Raw genomic sequence first — 25540 nt, 5'->3', positions numbered from 1 at the left:
TAACTGTCTTGGGGGTTTAACTTTTTTTTTGATCAATGGAATAAAGACATAAATAAAAGCCTAATTATATTTGCTAGGTGAGATAGACTAATGTGTTAAATGACAGAGAGGATCTAAAATTACCTTGCCATTGATTGTAATATAATAAGTTGACTTAATAGGGATAAATGTAAAGTTTTACATTTTTTCGTTCAAGGAAATGAATACCACATGTACAAGTTGTGGAAGGTGTGACTATATAAAAATTTAAGCAATAGTAGGCAGTTATAGTGGGTTGAAAATTCAGTATGGCTGCAGTTGAAATATCAGACAAAAAAAAAAGCTAGTTATCTTAGGTCTCTCACATTCTAATTCTATGAAGGTCTGATCAGACCAGATCTAGATTATGCTTTTTTCTAAGACCACATTTCAGAAAAGGCATTGATAAGCTGGAGAATAATAGTAGGATAGCAAAGTATCTTCCAGCTCTACTAAATAAGTTTGGAGCAAAGGATCTGGGGTTTGTTGTTTGGATAGCATGGAAAAGGGCCAACTTGGGGAAGCTGTAAGAATTGTGCTATTTTCAGGTATTTAAAGTACTAATATGTAGAGTAGGGGTTTTATTTGTTCTGCCATACTGCTAAGAACAGAATGTAAAAGAATGGGAAGAAATTTCAGGAAAGTAAATTTCAGGGTGATATATAGAAAGTTTTTCTAACAATTACATCTCTCCAATACTGAAAAGGTTTGTCTCTGGAAGTAATGAATCTCCTTAGTTGGAGATTTTAATGCAAGGGATAAATTTGATGACTTTTGAAGCTTTTCCAATGCTGAGATTCTCTGACTCTTTAAGATGTACCCTTTCTAAATGATAAAAGCACATTTAGACAGAAGTACTATGGAATAAGCAGACTGTGACATTTTATTATGAGCTAGAAAGTGCTATTAAGACAAAAGTAGCAAATAAGCACAGTAATGTTATGTTCATAGTGATATTTTGCAATAGAATTATATCATGTCAATACCTTTCATTAAAGCTCTAGTTTTTATTAGAATAAATTCAGTTTTAAGCCACTAGTATCCTAAAGAAGCAGCCACTTGAGAAAACTTTAGAATGGTGTTGGGCTCATATCTGTATTTACATCATGTTAAACTCCTCTAACCACTAGAGGGCAAAACAATCACATATCACTCCATGCATCTATGATTTAATTAATTGTGAAACAATAAATTGAAGGTAATAACTAGCAATGATTATTTATTAGTAATATGTCTATTGAAAATGTCTCATTAGTCTGAAGTGTAGCTATGACTATCCCATTTGATTCAGTAACACAGGAGTTGGTGAATGGCCAGTAGTAGGAAACTGCTTTTTGAGACTGTTGACAGAAATTTCATTAGTATTTTTCCTTCCAGATGAATTATGTTGAAAGTAATTTCTCTTTTCTAAAAGTCTTAGGCACCAGGAATTTGAGGGTTGGGCCACAGTTGGCATTTGATATAGTAAGTGCTTAATAAATGTATACTGACTTGACTTAACCTTATTAATTTCTTTCAAGTCATCTGTCCTTATTGGCTCAAGAATTAGTCAGCAGTCATTTTACTTTATATCTTTTATCTGATGAACGATTTGATACAATGTGATTTCCTATGATAGATAAGCTTGCAGTGACAAAAGGGACATGTAAACAATTGATAGCATCACTAACTTTACTAAATGAATTTTAAAAGTGGAATGTTGTTAATTCCAGGATTAAATTCATTTTTATTACATGAATAATTTAGGGCTATCCTTCCTCATTTATGAAAAATAACTTCTGTTTACATATATGCTTCTGTCAATAAGTCCAGAACAATCTTCAACATTTGTACTTCTCTTGATACTAGAATAAAATTAAATTAGCAAACATTTTGTTTAAATCCTGGTTTTCTTCTCAACATGCCCTTAATTCTATATCTTGGAGATTTTATTTTATCAAACCTACAGTCATGCAGATTTTTCAAATATCAAGGCATCCATTTGGATAACTAGAGTTGAACAATAACTGTATCATTTTCTTTTGTCTTAAATACCCTCTTTCCCTCCCATCTGCATATCCTCTAATTAATGCATCCTACTGCTGTGCAGTCTGATCAAGTAGTAAAATTGGGATTATGTCTCTTCTGTGGACAGCTACACAGTGAGGCTTTTCTCATTCTGGCTCTGCTTGTCATAGTCACATTCACAATATGTCAGCCATGATAAAATTTTAATTCAAAGAGAAACACATGCTTGCTTCTCATTTGTTAAGATTATTTGCCATGTACTTACACTGTAAAAATTAAAATAATCATCATACTGAAAGTACATTTACTGCATACTTCTTGAAGAACATTGATTCATTATTATTTAATGATAACACATTAAATTCTTGGATAAAATTAAAGTCCCAGCTGGGGGGTAGAGTGGAAATGGGGGGTTAGGGAGAAACAGGAGCATTGCTGTAATACTTATTCATGTCTACTTTAAATAGCAGTTTGTGATATTTTAGTTGTAAAGGCTTTAGATTCTCTTGCTTTAGATTTCAGCAAAATAAAATTAGACATTTTGTTACAATGTGTTGGAGCATATATAAATTCTGTGTTAAGGAAGGATCAATATTTCTAAGGATATAATAAAATATCCTCAAGAAAGTCTTCATTTCCTCTACTTTATAAATATACTTTAGACAAATCTATTTTGTTCCTTACCATATGTTTACTGTATCCTTTAAGATTCCAAGGGGGATTATTTAAATTTTCTTGTTTAGTTCCATGGGGAATTTAATAAGACTCCTCCCAGAAAGAAGAAAAACAAAAAAACAAACAAACCAAAAATCCTCCTATTTGCCCCTTCCAGTTAGCTCAATGTAATTTAAATAATTTAAGTTCTTTGGCTTACCTGAACAGATGAACCAAGGAGGAGGCAATTTAGTTACCGATTATATTTAATAAGATTTCTTTCTACTAACAGCTATGTAAGTTATTTACTAACACAGTATTTTAAATTTTGTTTCTAGTAAATGTACTTTTATATATTAAAAGTGAAGTTGAAAATTTGGAGACCATTCTGGGGAAAAAAAAATTAACACAGCAATACTTAGCTTCATCTTCCTATTTGAAGAAATGTGTTTTAGACTTGAATTATCTAAATGATTAGCTCATCCCATTTTGCTTCCTATATGTTGACCCAAGCCACTATATCCATGGGCAATAGGCAAATGTAATGTCTTTAAGTTAACAAAATGTCATGTTTTACAGCAATAGTTCAAAAACGGCTAAAGAAGGAGAAAAAGGCAAAAAGGAAATTGCAGGAGGCTCTTGAATTTGAGACTAAGCGTCGAGAACAAGCGGAGCAGACCCTAAAACAGGCAGCATCAACAGATAGTCTCAGGGTCTTAAATGGTAAGAAGTTATATATTGTTTAACATTGTTCTTTTATGATGTGAAAGAATGATTTTTAAATTATTCTGTGGATTTACATTTTTCTGTTTTATCTATTTCATTAATCTCTACTGAAAAACTTAATATTGGAGTGGAAGGCATTTGTAAGAGCAACACAATCCTTCAGTTCTCCCTTATTTCATAAATTTATCCTACTTTTTCTTATTTCCTTTCTAGATCTGTGAGCAAATATTGCTCAGCTGCTTAACACGTCTCCTAAAAACGGGCTAAATTATTAGTCTGACAACTCATTTTCCCCCACCTCCCTGCTTAAGAACCATCTTTCATTGCTCATTAATCTTTCTAAATCTTCCTAAAATTGTTGTGACCTCCAGTCATTGTTCAACATTTTTTTTTTTTAAATGAAGAAGGCTGATTGTATTGTAATTCAGCATGGGAGTAACAGGTTGTAAAAAGGACTATAGGAATCAAATGAAATATGTCAGTCTCACCTTTCTGTGCTTTTAGACTCTCTGACCCCAGAGATAGAAGCTGACCGCAGCGGGGGCAGAACAGATGCTGAAAGGACAATACAAGGTAGGAATTTGCAAAAGGCTATAAATCTAGATCTTGCTATATGAGTTTTTCCTCTGCTTTAGCCTGCTATTCAAGCATGTAGCCTACCATCTGGGCCACATCAAAACAAGTTCAAACAAGGTCAAGTTCATCTTGCTTGTTTATATGACTGAATTCATTTTGTGCTGATAGATTTCCTTTAAATTAACAGGTCATTTCTGTTTATACAATGCAATTAAAATGGAATAATTAATTTTAAACAATGTATGATTAAATCTCAGGCACAGTAAATGCATTTTATTTAAGGCATACAGTTAGGTTTGTATTGGGAAGATTTTCTATCTTGTACTTCAATAGTGAATATCATAACTATACAAATAAAATCATAGCTTACCCAAATAGGCAATTCTCAAAATTTAAACTTTATAACTAATCATTTTAGTGACAGTTACTGCAAGGTGTGTTTCAATAAACTAGCCCGAATGTTAACAATAAATATGATTGTTTATTCCCTGCTTGGGTTTTTTATTTGCCAAATGTTCTATATACCATTATTTACATTTTAATAACACAAATCTGCTGAGCAAATTTATATATAGAACACCAAAGGGAGCTGTAGTACACACCCTGAAGAGCTAAATATGTATATTGCAGAGACCACACTATTAGTAAAGAACAAATTCTGAAGGTAGCATGTATACTCTAATGTCTACTCTAGCCAATAAACCAAATCTACCAACATGAATACTAAACAGCAAAAATAGCATTTGTTTTCAATTTTAAATGAAGGTGCATTCTTCAAAGGAAAGCCTAAAATGATTAACTACCATAATCACTCTCAATTGCTTTTATTTTGCATTTTAAACTCAATCATTTTTAGGGTATCATTTGACATCTTTTTGTGTGTGTGTGTTATTTAATCATATTTTCTGGCTCCAAAAATGCTGTCACTGGCTTACCATAAAGTAGATACACCCTTGTGTAGTATTGTGTTTTAAAAAAAAAAAAAAGTTAACAAGTAGAAATTTAGGGACATTAGTGATTGGCATAGAAAGGGTTTAACATTATATGTTTATATGCTGTCTATATAATTCTCTTTGGATATCAAAGAATTGACATAGCAATCATAACACTATATATTTGTATAGGCTTTTGCAATATGAAAATTGCCTTCTGGTGCTTTGTCTTATTTGATTCTCATAACAACACTACTATGTCATTTTTCAAATCTTAATAAACATGTGAGGAATAAGTGAAGAATAATGAATCCTGAACCTTCCTCTTCATCAGAAAATACCTGAGTAATTTTCTAATAAGTGGCATAAAAAGGTCAATACTGAAATAATTTTATTTTCTTTGCATATGTAGAATTTCTGTAAGCAAAGATAGGTTGCTCCAGTTATAATTGGTACTATGTATACAACTTCAAAGGGATTGGGAGAAGGTCTGGAGAACATATTAAGCCATATTCTCCAAAGCTTTCTCTTATAGATTTGATTCGATGTTGCATAAGGTCTTTGGTATTAGGAAAACCTCACAGAAATAGACATCTCTACACATTAAAAAGGTAATTGCTACAGTCTAACAACTCATATTCGATCATCTATACAAATTCCAGGAGAGAAAACACAAAGATATATTCCCCACTATGTAGCAAATATAACTTAGTTCATTATTTATAATTCTATAATAATTTTCAATTTTAATATGATCTGTGCAATATATATTTAATGAGTTTAATGATCACCAATGTTTTTGTTATTTTTTGATTGTATAGTTGTTTTTGTTAGTACTTACTGGTAGAGCAAGTTTTTGGATACTTTGATTAGTATCTGTGTTCAATTAATCAAGAAGTGTTCATTATTAACTATTTATATATCAGGAAGAATATTAGGCATTGGGAAATACAAAGATAAGAATTAAATTATGCTTTCTTTACTATTGGTATTCATCCCTCTGATCCTTTGTGAAGCTATTCCATATCTCCCTGAAAAATTCTCTGTAGACAAACTGCCCAGTACAGTAGAGGCTTTTGGAGTTTCAATATTTTGTGAGTAAAATGGCTATCTATATCTTATCTCATATTCTTATTATATAACTCATTCAACTCTTTTTCTCATTTTATATCCCTTATGATCTCTTTTCAAATATTTTTCAAATATACAATATAAGACCTATATTTGCTCTATTTGAATAAAATCATATTTTAGTTATTAAGTTTAGGTTTCTCTCAATTATATATTTGTGAATATATAAAGACAATACTTAGACACACATACTTAAGACTATCTTAGGAAAGCCCAACCCAATATATTATTAGTCTAAAATTATGTGATTAAAAATCAAAACCCATAATATTATATACTATAGGGTCTTAAAATTGGAAAAGACCTCAGAATCTTTCAACACAAGCCACAGGTAGACATTAAGCCATTTTCAATATCTTTAGCAAGTAATGAACATACCTTTAAAGCAAAAATCTTTCACTTTTTTTTTTTTTTTTTATGTGTGTGTGTGTGTGTGTTAGGGGATCATTCAGTCTGCACATTCAGATCCTAGCTCTGGATAAGTCTTTTAATCTCCATTTGCATACGTTTCCTCAATTGTAAAAAGAGTTTAGTAGCATCTATCTCTCAAGCTTGTGGTGAGAATCAAATGATATAATATTTTCAATTACCATAGTGTCTGGTACATAGTATACACTCTATAAATTTGTGTTTCCTTACTTAATCCTGGAATCTGTAAGGAGATTTAGAAATTTTTTACCCTGGTGGTGGTGATATGATGAGGCATTGACTTTGAAAAAAAGGAAGGAAATAGGTATTTCTTCAGGCTACTCTATGCCAAGAACTATGCATATACTTTGCAAATATTGTCTCACTTGATTCTCACAACAATCCTGGGAGGTAGATGCCATCATAATAATTGATTGCTTAATTGAGAGTCAGCAGAGTATAATAAAAAGAATTCTGGAATTCGAGTTAATTAATTCGAATTAGAGTTAGGATTCCTGAACTTGAGTTCTGACCACAATATTTACTAACTGTGTGGTCATAAACAAGTCATTTAAACTATGATTCTCAATTTCCTGATCTGTGAAATGGGAAGAACTTTAAAATTGCAGACCCATTAATTGCAACAAACCTTTAGTTTGTTGAATAAAAACATTTCTCAAGGTTGAAAGTGCTATAGATGGTTAAATTAAGGATTAATTATTCCCTTCCCCATTATCACAATGCAAACTGTCTTCTTTCACATACTTCCTCAGTATGTAGTGCCTCAGTATAACTAAAAAAAGCTTTCAGTGTTAGACTAAATTAGGTCATCTGATAATAAAAATGCAGAACAAAAATAACTACCAAATGAAAAATTAAAAAAAAAAATGAACCCATGGTACTGAATATAGATTTTAAAGAGAAATTTGGGAGAAGCAGAGTAGACCAGGTTATTGTCATTACTAATTTGTAAAATAGTCTTTGTCATGTATCTGGGGAGTGATGCTGCTTGCTGATCATTTGCTGCTTGATAATACTGTCAAGAATGCCACAAAAATAGCCCACTTTCCTGCTCTTCCCATCTCCCAGCTTCCCCAAGCCCAGGTGTTATGATCCTTCTTTGTATTCTTCCTCACTCCCAATCCAACCATAACTGAAATTATTCTCTCTTCCAAAATAAACTCAACTTAATTGGTAAAGACAAAGCAAATTAGTAAATCTTTGTGCTTGTCATGTATTTATTTATTTTTAACATTTTGGCATAAGTGAATGCCATTTCTGGCTCTGGAGTTAGTCATCTAGCAGTCAGCCGCTTAAATACTGCTGTAGTGCCAAGTAATTACCCCCAAACGAGCACCTAGGGTTAGACTAAGTATTGCCTCATTGGCATTAAGTAACAGCATTTCTGGAGCACTAAAGAGGTAAGGAGAAGAACTTAAAGAAGTGATGATAAACTAAAAGTGAGAAGAAAAACAAATTACAAAATTATTCCTGAGAAATTATTTTATAAATATTCTACTGAATTTGCTCATACAAATTAATTCATGGTCATATACTACAAAATGACTTAATGATGACATATCAAGTGAGATTTTTTTAACACTTGTTAAAAGGAGCACCTTGGTGTATATTAAATGGAAGAAAGAATCAAAATCCAATAGGTTATTCATCTTAGAATCATAGATCTAAGGTTAGACAGGATTTCAGAAGCCATCTAATTTAATTCTCATTTTGCAGATAAAGTCTCTAATGTTTAAGTTAAATGACTTGCCTAAGATGATCTAGGTAGTAAGCATCAGAAATCAAATCTACTTATAAAAATATTCAACACCTGTTTTTATTATTTTGTAAAATAACTATTTTATTCATACAAATAAGTTGATTTTCTATAGAAAAAGTAACATTATGAGTACAAATAGCTAATACTTTAGCCTAATACTACAGGTAAATATATCCATTGATTATTACTTGGAATTAACAAAATTGCCTTAAACTTAAAAGTATATTCTGATATTTTATTGAGAAGATTTAGTAGAATAAGTTGCATACAACTTACAAAAAAAAAAGATCAACTCAATAGCTATAAACAGAAAATATAGTCTTTTATTTTAGGTATTACTTTTAAATTATTTAAATCTTATTATTAAGTTTTTGTCCACATTCACTTTAGCTCAATTTGCCATCTGGGATTTTAAATTCATTTTCCCATATCACATAATCTTATAATAAACATGCCCATATATCATTTTATTCCTTTATGGTATTAAATAAAGCAAATAGAACTTACTCAATTTTCATTGTTTCTTATATATGAAAAGAATTTATGCTCTTTAAGAGCTTAATATCAAATTTTGATAATCAAATATTGAAAAATTTCACACAATTTGTAAATCATACCATATTAAGTATAGTTGCTAGAAGACAAGAGTAAGATTCAAAGTGACTTGGATACATTGGTAAAATGATCTTTTTAAAATATGGTAAAGTTCAGTAGGAACAAAATTGATTCAACAACATGAATACAAGATGAAATATTATACTATCTCTATATAAGACCTTGTGTTGAGATAATTCAAAAACTTTTCCTGCCTCATCACCCTTCTCCCAAATCATTCTCCAACAAGCTAACAAAGAGATTTTGCTAAAGTACAAATCTGATCATGATCACTTTGATTTAATAAATTTCAGAGCTATCCACTGATTGCTATTATTTCTAAGCATAAATAAAATCCCTCTGCTTAGTACATAAAAGTTCTTAACAGCTTGGTCCTTATTTAACTTTCTAAGTTTCTCTCCATTCATTCTACAATTCAGTCAACTGATCTTTTCAGACCCAATACTCCATTTCTATCTCTATTTCTTTTTATTGGCTATTTCCCATATCTGAGCGATACTTCCTCTGTACCTATTCCTTTAAAATTCCCTTAAATCCTTCATATCCAAGGTTAAGCATCACCATCTACATAAAGAATTTACCAGTTGCCCCTCCTCTCCAACCTCCCAAGTAGGAATGTCTCTCTTTGCCAAAATACATTGTATTTATCTTAGATATTTATATGTGCATGCTTATATATGTACATCTTATCTTTTAAAAATCAAATATAAGCTTTTTGAAAACTAAGATTATTTCATTTTTGCCTTTGTATATTCAACTCCTAACACTGAAGAAACTTAAAAATGCTTATTGATTGACTGATTATCCCTGGTATTGGATTTGGGCTTATTTCAAAATCTTGCAAATGTATCAAGTTACAATGAAAACTTTTAGGCCTAAAAGCTACTAAAAAGGTTGGCAAACTAAGAACAATCCCTATCAAAGATTAAGGACTCATCTCTACTCACTGTTGCCATATTTTTTTTTTTCCTCATTCTGGACTCTGTCTAGTTACATTACTCTTGCCATATTTTCCCCCTTACCTTTTTCAATATGTGACATTTGACAGCTTTTTCTCAGTTGAATGATTTTTTTTTTAACCAAAGAATATTAAAATTGCTGGGAATATCATTTACTTTATTTGATACAAGAATCTTTTCTACAGACTTCTGGAACATCCTCTGAGCAGTCTTTTTCCATTGTCATCTATACATTGAAATGACAGTGGAACTCCAGAGCACTTTAAGGACCCTGCTCTTAAAATTATATATGTACCACAGTTTCAGCTGAATGTCTTACATCTTCTTCCCCTGAAGACATAGTGAGAAAATCACTTAAAGGATTGATTTGATCTAAGCCAGAATCATTCGCCTGTACGACATGAGAGATCCCATACATAGGTTCAGGATTAGTTCTGTCATTGTTTGTTTAGATATATAGTTTGATGAACAAGTAGGGAAATTAATTCTTCCTATTTAAATAGAATTCAAGTCCTGGCCTTGCCAATTTTGCCCTGTCCCCATGGATGTATTCTTACTTAACTAAGTCCTAAGACTTGCTGGTTGCTAAGTAGCAGTGCTTTCTATATTGCTTTGTGTGTTGTTCCATTATTTCAGTTGAATCTTCTTGTGAACTTATTTGGGATTTGTTTGGCCAAGATACTGGAGTTATTTGTCATTTCCTACTCCAACTCATTTTATAGATGGGAAACTGAGGCAAACAGGGTTGAATGACTTGCCCAGAATCATACAAGTAGTAACTGTCTGAGGCCAGATTTGAACTCAGATAAGTCTTCCTAATTCCCAGTCTAGTGTTTTATCCATCCACTGCACCTATACTTTCATACAGCTAGAGAGTTTATAAAAATGACAATAGAAAATAGAGTGCTATTCTTAGCACAGGATAGAATTATTTGTTATGCTATATACTATTACTATCTGTAGATTTACAAAATCAGAATCTTTTAGGCAAACTCTTCCTTTGATTCAGGTAGGAATAAAGATAACATTATTGTTTCACTGCTGGGGATTGTATCAAATTGAGTTTGGACATGGCTTGTTTAATCAATCACATTACATTATAATCATAGCTTTCAAATGATATGTGAATGAACAATGAAATGGTAGTACAAGGAAAATCATTGTTATAATGGGATGCATCAAAAGGATTATGGCGCTAAAGTTCTGGATGCTTTTCTTTCTGATATACCATACTCTGTGTTATCTTGACTGTTGTTGGAAAATTGCATGATATTGTGCTTCAAAGAGATTGTAAAACTTGGAGAGTGGTCATATAAGGTAAGAAACATGATTAAGGGGAAAGAAAATAGACCTTATGAGGAAAAAAAAAACCTTAATAAGCTATATCCTTTTATTTTTATATTTAGATACAAGTAGCCTAAGGGTTAAGTATATAAAGAACTTTTATGAAGAAAATGCTGAGCAGTTGTTTTCTCTGTCCTTGGTGGAACAAACAAGAGGAAATTAAAGTAGAGATATTTCAGTTGGGCATTAGGGTGAACTTTTTTATTCGAGTCAATAAAATCCTGGAATAGACTAGCAAGGAAAGTTGTAGATCTTCCAAGAGAATAGACATCTCTTCCCTTTAGAGGATTTAAACAGTCATTTACTTGAAGGTAGGCAACTTAAGCAAGTTTTTTTTTTCCTATTCCTTTCTATTGTTACTTTTTGTCTTTAGCTCATCTCATATAATCTTGTCATGATTTAACATAATTTTTGTCACTTTAAATAAATCAAATGAGACAGGTCTTCTTTTCTTATCATGGTCCATACAAATTTTAACTATGTAGGTTTTGGAATTGCAGATTCATTTAACAGAATTTCCATTGTCTCTGTTAACATCTCTGTGACTTTCCTTCCCCACCCCAATTCCATTAGGGGCACACCCAATCTCTTCTTTCTTACCTATTCTTTTAATCTTATAAGAACTAGACATTTCCTCTTGGTTTTCCTTATCAGACTTTCTCTTTAACATTCCTACCTCTGTTTCTTTCTTCAATTGAAAAAATATTTACAAAATGCTTTTGTGGAGGACATTAGTTTGGATACACAGAGAAAAAAAATCCAGACAGCTTTTCTTCCCTTAAAGGGCTTGCAGTATTAAGAAGGATAAGTAAAGTATACATGTAATGCAAATAAAATAATCAAGGAATAGGAAAGGGCTATTTGAAAAACTCAAAAAGAATTATAATTTTTACTCTGAGAATTCTTCAAAAACTGTAGAAACATCCTATAAGTTACCTTCTTTCTCTTTCTTCTCCCCCCATTATTCAAAACTTAATCAGATCATAAAAGTAAAAAAAAATTCACCGTGGATTTTTTTGGGGGGTGTGTGTGTATGTTTAATCTGTTTCATTACGTTATTGTCATATTTTTCACAAAAATAATCAACAAAATAGTGTTATTTTAAGGAAAATAATTTTACCAGAATTTATTTAAATGATCATGACATTCAAAAAAGAAGGAATGTTAGGCTTTCACAGGTATTACTGTAATTCTTAATGGACAGTTATATGCATATTATTTGTCATCAAATTTCTAAAGAAAGATAATAAATTAAGAGAATATAAAGGGAAAAGTACATTTTATGTAAGTATTTACATGGAACTTCAAAGCTTACAAAGAGCTCTCATATTTATCATTTGATTATTAGAGCTGTGTCAAGTAGGAATCGAGACTATTTCAGATGAGGAAACAGAGTTAGTAATTTGTTTAGGGTTACGTGCTTATTAAGTGACAGTCAAACCCTTTTGAACCATGGATTATATGAAACAAAATGTATTTTCCAAATAATTTGTATAAAACTGGGATTCTGTATTGGAGAGAAAAAAAATTAAAAAAACCTCCACATTCTACTTTCTCTATGAAATTCAAAAGAAATAATTACAAAAAAAAAAATCATTCTTAACTTATTACCTTATCCTATGCAACTTTCTAGATTAAAAAAAAAATCTATCCTTCTAAAAAATAATTATTCATACAAATGTGAATGTAGTATGAAGTTTCTCTGATAACTTGAATTACCTATAGGCTATGCTGAGGAAATCACAAGCCTTGACTGATGGAAGTTCTTAATTTTAAAAGCCAATTTTAAAATGCCCTTGAAAGTATTTTTTCTTTATTTTGTGTCCAATTCCTATAATCAAAACTGTTTTGCTTTTCTTCTTTCTTTGACTGATCTCAGATCATAGAAAAACAAATGCTCTTCTAGCAAAACAACATAAAAGGATTATTTGGATCTATTTAAAATAAAAAATCTAATTCTTTCTGGTTCCTGTGTATTTACAGATATACATAGAATAGAATATAAAGCTCTTTAAATATGCACATAATTTATTAAGCTACTAAACTAATTTTCTTTTGCCTTGGAATTGTAGATCTGGAAGGAATCTTAAAAATAATCTTATCCAATTTATTTTACAGTTGAGAAACCTCAAACACAGAGGGGCTAGTTTAGATGGCCAAAATGTATCCCCACCTCTCATTCTTTGAAGCAAAATATTTACTTTCTTACTTTTAATAGAGAAAATTAAGGGTACACAAAGGTACCTTCAACTATCTTAATCTGTATATATTATCACTCATCTTCTTTCTACCTATCTTGGTAGAACCTCATTCTTTTTTTTTTTTTTTAATTAAAGCTTTTTATTTTTCAAAACATATGCATGGATAATTCTTCAACATTAACCCTTGCAAAATCTTGTGTTCCAGTTCCCACTCCCTCCTTCCCCCATCCCTTCTCCTAAACAGCAAGTAGTCTAATATATGTTAAACATGGTAGAAATATATGTTAGATACAATATGTGCATACATATTATATAATTATCTTGCTGAACAAGAAAAATAAAATCAAACCAGAAAAAATGAGAAAGAAAATAAAATGCAAGTAAATAACAAAAACAGTGAAAATGCTATGTTGTAAACTACACTCAGTTCCCATGATCCTCTCTCTGAGTGTAGATGGCTCTCTTCATCACAAGATCATTGGAACTGGTCTGAATCATTTCATTGTTGAAGAGAACCACATCTATCAGAATTGACCATCGTATAATAATCTTCTTCTTGTCATGTACAATGATCTCCTGGTTCTCCTCATTTTACTTAGCATCAGTTTATATAAGTCTCTCTGAAATCATCCTGCTTATCATTTCTTACAGAACAATGATATGTCATAACATTTATATATCAAAACTTATTCAGTCATTCTCCAATTGATTGCCATCCATTCAGTTTCCAGTTTCTTACCACTACAAAAAGGGCTGCCACAAACATTTTTGCACATTTGGGTCCCTTTCCCTCCTTTAAGGTCTCTTTGGGATATAAGCACAGCAGAAACATTGCTGGATCAAAGGATATGCACAGTTCGATAACTCTTTGGGCATAATTCCAAATTGCTCTCCTGAATGGTTCATATCCACCAACAACGTATTAGTGGGGGAAACCTTATTCTTGATTAGACTCAACTCTGTTCTTGTGGTTTTGATCTATTGATTTTAGTCTTAATCTCTCTTGAACTCCAGGATCAAATCACCTACTGTCTATTAAATTTTTTTGGATTACATGTCCTTTGGACATCTCAAACTGAGTATATTCAGAACAAAACTCATTATCTTTCTCCTCAGTCACCTACTCATACTTTGTGAACTCCCCTGTTGTGACCCATCAATCTCAGTTACTTTATAAATCCAAAATTGCCCAATCTTGCTATTTCTACCTCAAAAACATAACCTGTTTTTTCCATTGACAGACACCAAACCTTATCACAACTTCCCTAAACTATGGCCTTACAACTAGTCTCTTGTACTTAAATCCTTCCCAACTCCAATTCATTCTTCATATAGCTGTCACTTTGATTTTTCTTAAGCAGGATTTCATAAAATATTTATTTTCCTAAACACTGCGCTCCACTGAGTTTGTATCTTTGAAGAAATGGATCTTTGTATCCATATCAACTGTTATTTTAGTAAGTATATTTAGTAAGTAGCCATTTAATAAATGTTGATTTAAATAATTTTTATAAAGATTTCCAAAACTGTTGGTGACAGGTAAAAATAAGGGACAAAAAAAAAAAAAAAAAAAAAGGACACACAGAAATTAAATATTGGACATTTTTGTTCGTTTATTTTTTGAGACAATTCAGGTTAAGTGACTTAGTCATGGTTATACAGCTAAGAAGTGTTCCAAGTCCCCCTGAATTCAGGGCCAGTGCTTTATCCACTGCATCATCTAGTTGCCCCAATATTGAACTTTTTAAATAGGAGATGTGTTTGTTTCTCTTGTCAAATTTCTCAAATAATATATTAAATGAATTATATTTACTATGAATCGATATCAGTTTCTCAGTTTTCATTGAATACAATTGTGGTTTCTCTTCATTTTGTTTTTGTTTTTTTGCAAAAAAGAAAAATGGAATAACAACTTATAATTTATCAAGTACTTTTTCCTCTTTTTTTCATCATGTTATGAAGATCAACATGATGAAAAAAAAAGGAAAAAGTACTTGATCTTCATAACCTTCTGAACTATAATAGTTTTTATTGCCCCCATTCTTCATATGATGAAACTGATTCACAGAAATTAGTTGTCCTTGGACACAGAACTAGTAAATTTCAATGATCAGATTTGAATTCAGGTTTTTATGGCTTTGTATAATAAATTAGCTTTTTGGTATAGTGAATAGAATACTAGATCTGGATATAAGATGACTGAGATTCAAATAATGCTTCTGACACTTATGAATTAACTTTGATAAGATACTAAAACTCTTATTAGTCTTGATGTCAGTGTCTTTATCTTTAAAATGAAAGTTAGATGGCTTCCAAGATGCCACTCCCACACTAAATATGTGATCCCATGGTCCTGAAAGTACAAAACTTTATCCACTAAAAAAACTTTGTGTCTCAGACAGTTTTATAAATTTACTGATGGAAGGGATCTTAGTGGCCATTGAATCTTACATAATAATAAAGGGCAAAATTATGTCATTAAATGATGCCTTTAAATAGACAATATCCTATTGTGCCTACCCTAGATGCAAAGGGAAACTTGATCAAATAGTGGGTGATAGGTAATTTGAATGCCATTTGAGATACAAATCAATTATGTTATATGTATTCTTGTAAAATTTAAGCATACTTAAACTTTTAAAGCTGTATTTACATAATAAACATTAAAAGAAAAAAATTCAAAATAGATTAATGATGTGTGTCTCAATTTTACTATTCTTTGGTTTCTTTTGAATATACTAGGACTTAGTATATTTCACTTTCACTTTCAATTCTTACAAACTCACTCCTTAAGCTTACTACAAAAAAAGGGATTTAGTTTCATAGAGAAGATAATATAAAAAATGATACATTGATATTAAAAAAAAAAACTATTTGTCTATGACTAGGGAGAAAAACAACTCTACTAAGCTTAAAAGCAAAATGAGATTTCAGAGAATATCTCAAAACCACTTGCTGGCTTGCTTGTCTATTGTGATGGACTTGGCACTAGAGGAAACTAATTGGTACATTGTGAATAAAGAGCTGGGCCTAGAATCAGGAAGGTCTGAGTTCAAATTCAGTCTCAGGCTCAACTGAGTAGTTTAACCTCTCTGTCTCAGTTTCCTCATCTGTAAGAAGAAAATAATAACAGCAAATATGTATCAAGGTTGTGAGCATCAAATGAGATAAAAATTGCAAAGGGCTTAGAAAAATATCTGATACAAAGTATTGTATACATATTAGCTATTAGTGTTATTATTAGTAAAGTGAGTTAGAAAAATAAAGTCATTATGAACTTTATTTCATATTGTGTTTCTTAACTCAAAAATACAAATCAAAATCTATTGTAGAAAGAGACAAAACTGTACATTTTCCTCATTCATTGATATAGACGTGTCATCTTTTTGTAACTTTCCAAACCAAGCTGTTCGATTAAGATGATATTGATTTAGTTACACAAAATATGATAACAAATAGATTAATGTTTTTAAATGTTCGTAGTTCATTGTTAATCATACATTTAAATAGACAATCAATTATGTTTATTAACGTTTTTGTGGAATTTCTTAACATCACCGTTGACTTTAGGAATGAATGTATTATGGCTTACTACAAATAACTATGAAAACTATATCATGCCAGATGATCAAAACAAACAAAATCCTTAGGGAAAAGTTATGGACATTTTGAATTTAATCATTTCTACCCAGGTTTATCAAGCTGCATACAATTTACTTTTCATAGCCCTTAAATTTGAATGCTAAGAGCTATTAAAATGAAATCTTGTTTACTAATGAACCTATGTGAATATGATTAAAATTCAAAATGCCCATAACTTTTTTACTCAATATTTCTGTTTGACATGATCCCCTAGCATGATGTCACTTCAAATAGTTATGTACAAAATTAAAGAGCCAGGCAATGATGAAATGTAATATTGATTTTAGGAATATTAAACAAAATAGTATCAACAATATATTGGAATTGTGTAGGTCTCCTTTGACTTATTTTCTAGACAGTTCACTCTCTCTATAAATGTTTCTGATAAATGTCATTGCGCTTTTGAAATATTTGTCATTTGAGTACTTGTTTGCCACAAAATATTGTGGTGGTAGTAATGGTGGTTCTCAAGAAAGGATTGTATAATCTTGGCTGAAAAATAGGCAAGTTCAGCTAATATACATAATGATCCTTTGGTAAGCAATGGAACAGGATGCATGGAAATACATTTTTCAAATAGTTTCTAAGGAAGTATTTCAACATGGAGATATATGTAGTATTTAAGTAAAAGAGCTCTTGAGATTCTAAGGAAATGGCTACAAGAAGAAATTTCATTCTCTTTAGCCTCTGCTCCTTTATTAATTTGTTCAGTTCAATTCAGTTCAATTCAAGAAGGTCTTCCTTCTTTTTTTCTTCCTTTTTTGAATCAATATACATAATATGTGTGTGTATGTATTTTTTTCAACACAATTCTATTTTCTCTCTTAAACTTTTCCTGATGTCTTTTGATTCTTCCTGAAACTTGACTTGGAATATTTTTTTTTAAATAAATCTCTTAAGGCCACTATTATGTAATGTTACATATCACAATTTTTTTTTTTTTCTGTATTCTGTCTCTCTACTACATTATAAATATCATGAGGGTAGTAACTGTCCTATATAATTTTATACATTAAGAAGCACCTAGCATGGTGCTATATAGAGCAGGCACCTAATAAATATTAATTGAATTTAATTCAACCAAAATTTTTTTCAGATTCCACATGGTTGAGTGGATATAGAGTTATTCTTGGAAACAAGAACCAAGAAGAATCAAGTCTTGCCCATTGACAAATTCTGGTTATGTGACCTTAAGAAAGTCACTTAATATCTTAGTGATTTGGGGAATACTAAGATAAAAAGCTGCAGAAGATGTACTGACCGACATTGGTACAATGGTTTTCCCATCTGGGAGTTTCCTGTACTAGTAAAGTCAAGAGTTTAGTCCTCATATCTCCTGACAAAGTAGGACTTGGGAATACAGTTGTGTTTTTGAGACACAATTCAGCTAGGGCACTGCATCTCTTTAGATTAGACTACTTGCAGTGCGAACTAGAATGAAAAACCAGAAATAGCCCAGTTTCTAGATTGTCATCTAAGGAACCACCAATACTAGTAGCAATAATAATATTGAAAAGTACCTTATGCAGAAAATGACCATAAGGAATCAGGTACAATCTATAGTTAATTAGTATATGCAAGACAACTTGAATTTAAAATGTAGAAAATTCAATCAAGCAAATATCTTAAGTACTTAATGTCGTATACATAGATTCATAGACTATCAGAGGAGTTCATGGTACACACACACACACACACACACACACAACTCCTCCCCCCCTCCCACACCTCCCCCAGCTTTAAAAATCCTAGCTCTAGGAAAGTTTAAGAAGAGAGAAATCACTTTCACATGAAGTGGGTAGAGAAGAAATTGAAAAAGATTACTAGTTTTTGAAGGAACAGTATTTTCTTCCTTGCTTCCTTCCTTCCTTTCTTCTTTTCTTCCTTCCTTCCTTCCTTCCTTCTTTTCTTCCTTCCTTCCTTCCTTCTTTTCTTTCTTCTTTCCTTTCCTTTCTTCCTTTTCTTCTCCTTTCTCTTTCTGCTTTTCTTTCTTCCCTCCCTCCTCCCTTCTCTCTTCCCTTCTCTCCCTCCATTTTTTCTTCCCTGTCTCCTTTTCCTATCTCCTTCTTTTATGTTCTCCTCCTTCCCTCCCTCCTTCCTTCCCTCCATTCCTCCCTCCTTTCCTTCCCCCTTCCTTCCTTTCTTCCTTCCTTCCTTTTGAGGTAACTCATATTTCTGTTTTAGAGGACTGGGCGAATAGTAATTCCAACAAAAATAATAGAATTGGAAAAAAAAATAGAATTGGGTAAAACAGTTTTGGAATAGAGTATCACTAATATTAGGTAACATTTATATAACACTTTATTTCTGACACTGTTCTAAATACAGTTGTCTCATTTGATACTCACAACAATACTAGGTGCTAGGTACTTTATTATTCCCATTTTACAAAAGAGGACTTTTCTAAGATCACTTAACTAGTAAATGTCTCAAGCCAGATATGAATTAAAAATCTCTTGACTTTAGGTCCATCACTCTATCTACCACACTACCTAGCTGGCCAATATCCAGGTAGAACTGATCAGTGTATAGTTAGAAATGTCAGACTAAAGCTCTGAAGAGAGATCAGAAGTGTAAATCCAATCCAAATCAATTATTGATTAGAAGTCACCTTTATAGAGTTGATTATTAAAGCCATGAAATGCATGAGATCACTAAAGGAAAGAGTATAGAGAAGAAAAAATGAGTTAGAGCTTTGAGTGGTATTCACATTTAGGTAGAATAAAGATGAAGTGAGCATAATACCTCCAAAGTCAGATCAATAAGACATGGATTGAATGGCATTGGGGAATCCAAGGAAGAGATGTTTAACAATATCAAATATTTCAGGGGAATCAGGAAAATGAGGACTAAGCAAAGATCATTGAATTTAGCAATTAATGGACTTTGAGGGCACAGTTATAGTGCACTGATGATGCTGAAAAATAAACACTATTCTTTTTGGAACAATCTATAGTGAAAAAACAGTGATTAGATATAAAATACAGTTGTTTGAGACTGTGGCAGGATTAAGGCTATGTTTTTCTTGTAGTTTTGTTTAGTTTTTGAGACATGGGTGGCCTGTTCTGAATAGCTGTGTGTGTGTGTGTGTGTGTGTGTGTGTGTGTGTGTGTGTGTGTGTGTTAGTGTTGAATTTTTAATGATACCTTTTCCAATAACTTTTTTTGGGGGATGGGGCATAGCTAATCTTTAATAGAGATGATACAAACAAGAAGTATACCAAGATAGAGTTTGGAAAAACCAAAAGTTCTTTCTTGCTCTCTTTAATATATTTCTTTCTACTAACATTTTCATGTTAAATATTGCAATAGAATATGAAATTTCTGAAAATCAAGATGTCATAGAGAAAAAGAAGAGTTTTATATTTTACATTCTTTCTAAAATCTCTTCTCAATGAAATTAGAATTTTAGTATAAGGTATAAGATTATCTCTAAGAAAATAAAGGAAACTGGACCCGATGATCTGAGAAATCCCTAGTAACTCTAATTTAAATGATTTTTTGAACAAAAATGACAGCCTTTTTTGTTAGGGGAGTGAATAGATATGCAGGGATAGTGAGGCAAACCATAGGTAATTTGTAGACTTCACAGTTAACCCTATCAACATGCTGCCTTGAAACAAATGAAACAATTATTAATATAAAAAGTTAAATTTTGATAGCACATGAAATTGAAAAATTAGGTTCAAATTGGCTTGTCCATGAAAACTATTTTGTGGCTTAAATACTGTCAGAAGACCCATAAACAAAAGATCATGATATATGGCATTGGGGAAAAGTATGTAGCAGGGGGCCCCAAGGATCAATGCTAGATCCATTTTGATTTAACATCATAATTAATGATGTGGAAGAGTGGTTAAACAGAGTGCATTAATGAAATTCACAGATGATACTAATTCAAGAGGTGGTATGTATGTTTAAGAGGACTGAGAAAAAATGCAAAAAGACTTAGGGAGTTTAAATATCATAGGGCAAATAAAATGAAATTCCTTAACTTTGAGATTGAGAATAGATAGGAGAAAAACATAAAACATACAATAATATCAAAATATGTTTCTTTTTCAAAGTGACAACAACAGTAGTTTGCACCTTCCTGTATGGGATTAAGGATCATTGAATGAAAAATTAATTTTTAAGGAAATCAGTGACCATTTTACAATTTAAAAATTGGTTTCTCCAATTTTGATTTTGTTGAACTTTTAAAATATTGTTTTTCTTAGACTTTGGGGATTTCTAATAAGTTAGAAAATTGATTTACCATAAAGACAGTAATAATTTATATCTTTTTTCTAAGGGATTTATATTCCCCAGGGAAATGTTTTAAAATGAGATTTATTTTTATTTATTTTTGCCTTGTTCAGCTATGGAAAAACAACAAGAACAACAATAATAACAAGAAAACTATTGAGCATATACATTCCATTCATATATACACCAAATTGTGTAAGAATTTGAAATACAGATAATATTTAAATAAAAGCTAGCACTGTGTTACATTTCTCCCAAGGAAGTGAACATTAAAAGAAAAATGGTATAATAGGTTTGAACAGATAATTTATTTATAGTTCTTTATATTCATGAAATATACTTCCTTCTCCGACTGACATATTTCTCAAGTCCAAATAAAAATAACTATTTTTGAAGTAAGATTTAATTAAAAAATTCACAATTGCATAATAAAAAGAGTTTAACAAGTGTTTTACTTTCAGAAATTTAAGAGCTTTTGATTGAATGATATATGGATGTCGAAACTCCTCAGCGTCACTCTCAAGAACACTGCAGGTTTCATATTACACCCCAAAGGATTTAAATAAGCTGAATGAAAATAAAAATTTAGAACTAAGACTATATAGTTATGTAAAAATGGTCAGCTATGTTGATAACTGAAAATTATGTCTTTTAGGAATCTGTGGAATTTAACATATATAACATGCCTCTCTGAAAGGAAAAAAAAAAAAAGATAAAAAGGAAAACATACAAACAACAACAACAAAAAAGAATCACTCCATGGACTATAGATGTTAAAAATGCTGTGTGGTACATTCTCCTCCCTCCCATGGCTAGGGACAGAACGCAGACATGCCACAATAATGTTTTTTATTTCTACTGTTCGAACCATATTAATGAGAACATCATTTTGGAGAACTAATTATTTCTATTTGTCTTGTGTCACACTTTCTAATTCCCCTATATTAGCACAGCCAAAGCAAATTAATTGCTTTTCCAGCAGTTGAACCTTGTCCAAGAATGAGCTCACATTCCCTTCCAGTTTCCCTGTTTCGAGGAGTGCATTGTGTCAGAAATTTCTCCCGATGCTAAACATAGTCCAGAGAATATCTTTACAGATTTCTGTAGCTGCTCACTTGATGAAATTTATAAGTTTAAGTGACCCACCAGGAAAGATAAAGTTCTGAGCTGCAAGATTATACATCAAAACAGTTAAAGTGAAATTAAAATTAAATGAATGAATCTCACTGAAGCAAAAAAAGCAGTAATTAATGGTTCCCTTAATTGTCTTCATAAAATATTTGCATGGGTCTAATTTGCATAATTTGCATGTATTAATTAATCTTTCAAAGGAATTTTGTGCTGAGAGAAGCCAAAAAATCTCTTTGTTTTATTTAACATCTAATGAAATATTTATCTTCTTTAATGAACTTCTCATCTTCATTAAAATAAAAATTGCACAAGTTTGTATGTTTTAAATGTTTTTATAATTGAAGTATTCAAAAAATCTCTTTAGGCTTACAACATCTGAAAAACAAACACATTATTGAGCATTCTGTGTCATTTTAACTACAGCAACACTTAAAAAGTGAAAAATTTAGTTTAATTTTTTCGATAAGCTATATAACTTTATTCCTTGATTTCTCAACTATTACAAAAACATTTAGCCTTGATATATAAAATAATATTTTTTCATGCAAATATAACTTTTCTGTCTATATCATCTTGTAGTTTTCTTTTATTTAAATTGTACCAGTTTGACTTCAAGGAGAAGAAATATTAAAGATAAAATGACAGGAGATTGTCCATAGGGACAGCATACAGAGAAATATGAGATTTTCTTTCTATAAAGAACAGTGTTTTCAAAACATTTTGATTTGATAAAAGGAATATTTTTACAGTAGAAATCAATGAAAAATAATTTTAAAATGTAGCTTCAGTTTTATGTCAATAAGAAATCTAAGTGAAAATCTTAGCTTATTTATGGATAATTTTAATTGATTTACTATTGATTATATTTAAGGAACATAATTTCTCTCAAGGTTGCACATAATAGTTTTTTTCAGGAAGGGGGTAGGGGTGGAGAGGACAAAATGAAACATTTTATGAAAGCTGATAGTATTTTGTACCTAATCCTAAAGAAGCAGAATAAGTAAGAATTCTCAAAATAGAACATTTTTAAAAATTCTATAGACAGTAACCAAATTCACAAATGTATCATTCCATGTCTGTTCCTATTCTATTCCTTTACATTTAGTTTCTTCTAAGTATCTACTTATCTGGATTTTATTTTAAAATATAATTTCTAATTCCAAACTATTATCCAGGACAATTATTTTTATAACCTTTTTTCCAACTTTTATTTTTATTCTTTCTCCAAATTACTTGTCTCTTCTTGGATGTTTTGCTGTTCATTAGTACATTGCTATTTCTTAGGTAGGAGGAAAAATCAAACAATCATAAATTTAGAATTGCAAAGGAGTTTACTTAATTCTTTCTTTCTTTCTTTCCTTCCTTCCCTCTTCCTTCCCTCTTAGATGCATATTGTAACCCAAGTATAATTATGAGTACTTTGTAAGTCATTTATATTCTACTAAAATTTGCATAAGAGAGTCCCTTAAATATGATGGAGGGCTTGCTAAATTTCTCTTGATGCTGCTAGAATACTAGTGGGATGTTTATTTCCACCTGTATCCCTCATTCTTACCATATGATTAACCCTTTTTAAAAAAAGTTATATTTCCTCTGTGAAGTTTTTAACTACTGTTCTATGGATTTCTCTGTTGGTTATGTTTATTGCTTCCTGATCATACCAAGAATGAGCCTTTCAATTGCCTTCTACGTGAAACTCAATTTTAGTTCTCTAGGAGCTTTTATAATTCATGTCTCATTGATATGTAGCAATACTGGTAGAATATTAAAATTCTATTTATTATGGTTTTTTTCCAGTAGGGACTACAATCCAGTATAGATAGGTAATTTGTAACAACAAAACACATTTTTGTTTTGCATTATTTTAATACAACAAAATATTTCCTTATTTCAATGAATAATTGTCCACTATTTGTTGATAGAATTGAGGCTCGTATATTTTTTTCTTGGTAAACATGTTTGCTCTTCCCTTATCTACATACTTTGAGCTACAAAGTAAAATTGTCAGATTTTTAGAGAAAAGCACCTTTCAAGAAATATTAGAAAGCCACTTTTAAAAATTAATTATATTAATTTACACACAAATATTGTAAGGAGTCTTATTTACATTTACATGTTCTGCATATTTTATATCAATTCAATATTATGCATAGTATTAGTTTGATAAATAAGTATAAGTTTCAATGCAAGCAGGAGATATAAGGAATTAAGTGATTTTTATCATTTTTCTTATATTTTAGCAACTCTCCTTGAAAATATATATATTTCATCTATCAAAGAATAACTGCAGAGTCTTCTAATTCAGCTATAAACAGGCTCCAGAAATAGCAGTTGTTGGCTATAGTTCCATTTTAGGCTCATCAATTATATTTTCAATCTAGTAGGTGATAATTATAAATTATTTGGTCAGACTCAGCATATATTTATTCATATTTCATTCATCCATTGATGGGGATGCTTAATATTTTAAATTATTCTATTGTGAAATTTCCTTTCAAAACAAATTTTCAATAAATTTTGATTATGTTCAGTCAAGAATTGTGCTATTAAAATTGATTAGACATTTTCCAAAAATATTGTCATGTTTAGATATGAGGACATTAACAAAACTGGTCTGTTATTTTCAGTACAAAATTAGTTGTATTGTGCTAATAATTTAGAGTCCTGTTTTCTTCTAATTACATATGTTTGGCTGATGTTGTATTATGTCTATCCTGACCCAAGTTATCAGCAATCTGTTGACTAGTTTTAATAAGCTACTCTACTGAAGTTAAAATTAAAGTCATGATCTTGGAATCATCTCCAGCATTATAAGAAAAAAAATATAAGAAAACAACAATATTAAGGAAAAAATTCTCTCAAGCAGAATTAACTCATTGTGTCCAAGGCCATATGAGACATACTGAAAAATAAAAAATAAAATAAAATTAGAAAGCTATCAACCTTTTGAAACTATAAAAAGTATAAAATAAATGATTTGGGAATTAATTTAACTTATTTTTAAATACCAAAATGAAACATTTTATACTCTAGGTGTCTTTTGATGCATATCATAGAACCCATATGATCCTCACTTTCTATTTAGAAAAATCAGCAAGTGTTCTCTCTGTAATAGAATCAAAATGGAGAATATTGCAGAGAATGAAAAGGCATTTTTAAAAAAATTTGT

The 25540-nt window shown here is 30.9% G+C and overlaps 1 protein-coding gene across 3 annotated transcripts in view; it reads left to right on the top strand.

Moving 5' to 3' along the window:
* Window positions 1-25540, top strand: part of DACH1 (dachshund family transcription factor 1) — a 481861-nt gene that overhangs the window by 436022 nt on the left and 20299 nt on the right. For all 3 annotated transcript variants that reach the window (XM_051983908.1, XM_051983907.1, XM_051983909.1), the window contains 2 exons: window positions 3259-3402; window positions 3910-3978. In XM_051983908.1, coding sequence (XP_051839868.1) covers window positions 3259-3402; window positions 3910-3978 — 213 coding nt within the window. The remainder of the gene's footprint in view (window positions 1-3258; window positions 3403-3909; window positions 3979-25540) is intronic.

This window comes from Antechinus flavipes, chromosome 3, assembly GCF_016432865.1.
Source record: "Antechinus flavipes isolate AdamAnt ecotype Samford, QLD, Australia chromosome 3, AdamAnt_v2, whole genome shotgun sequence".
Lineage (NCBI taxonomy): Eukaryota > Metazoa > Chordata > Mammalia > Dasyuromorphia > Dasyuridae > Antechinus > Antechinus flavipes.
Note: the sequence above shows the minus strand (reverse complement) of the source record. Positions and strands in the feature narration are given on the sequence as shown.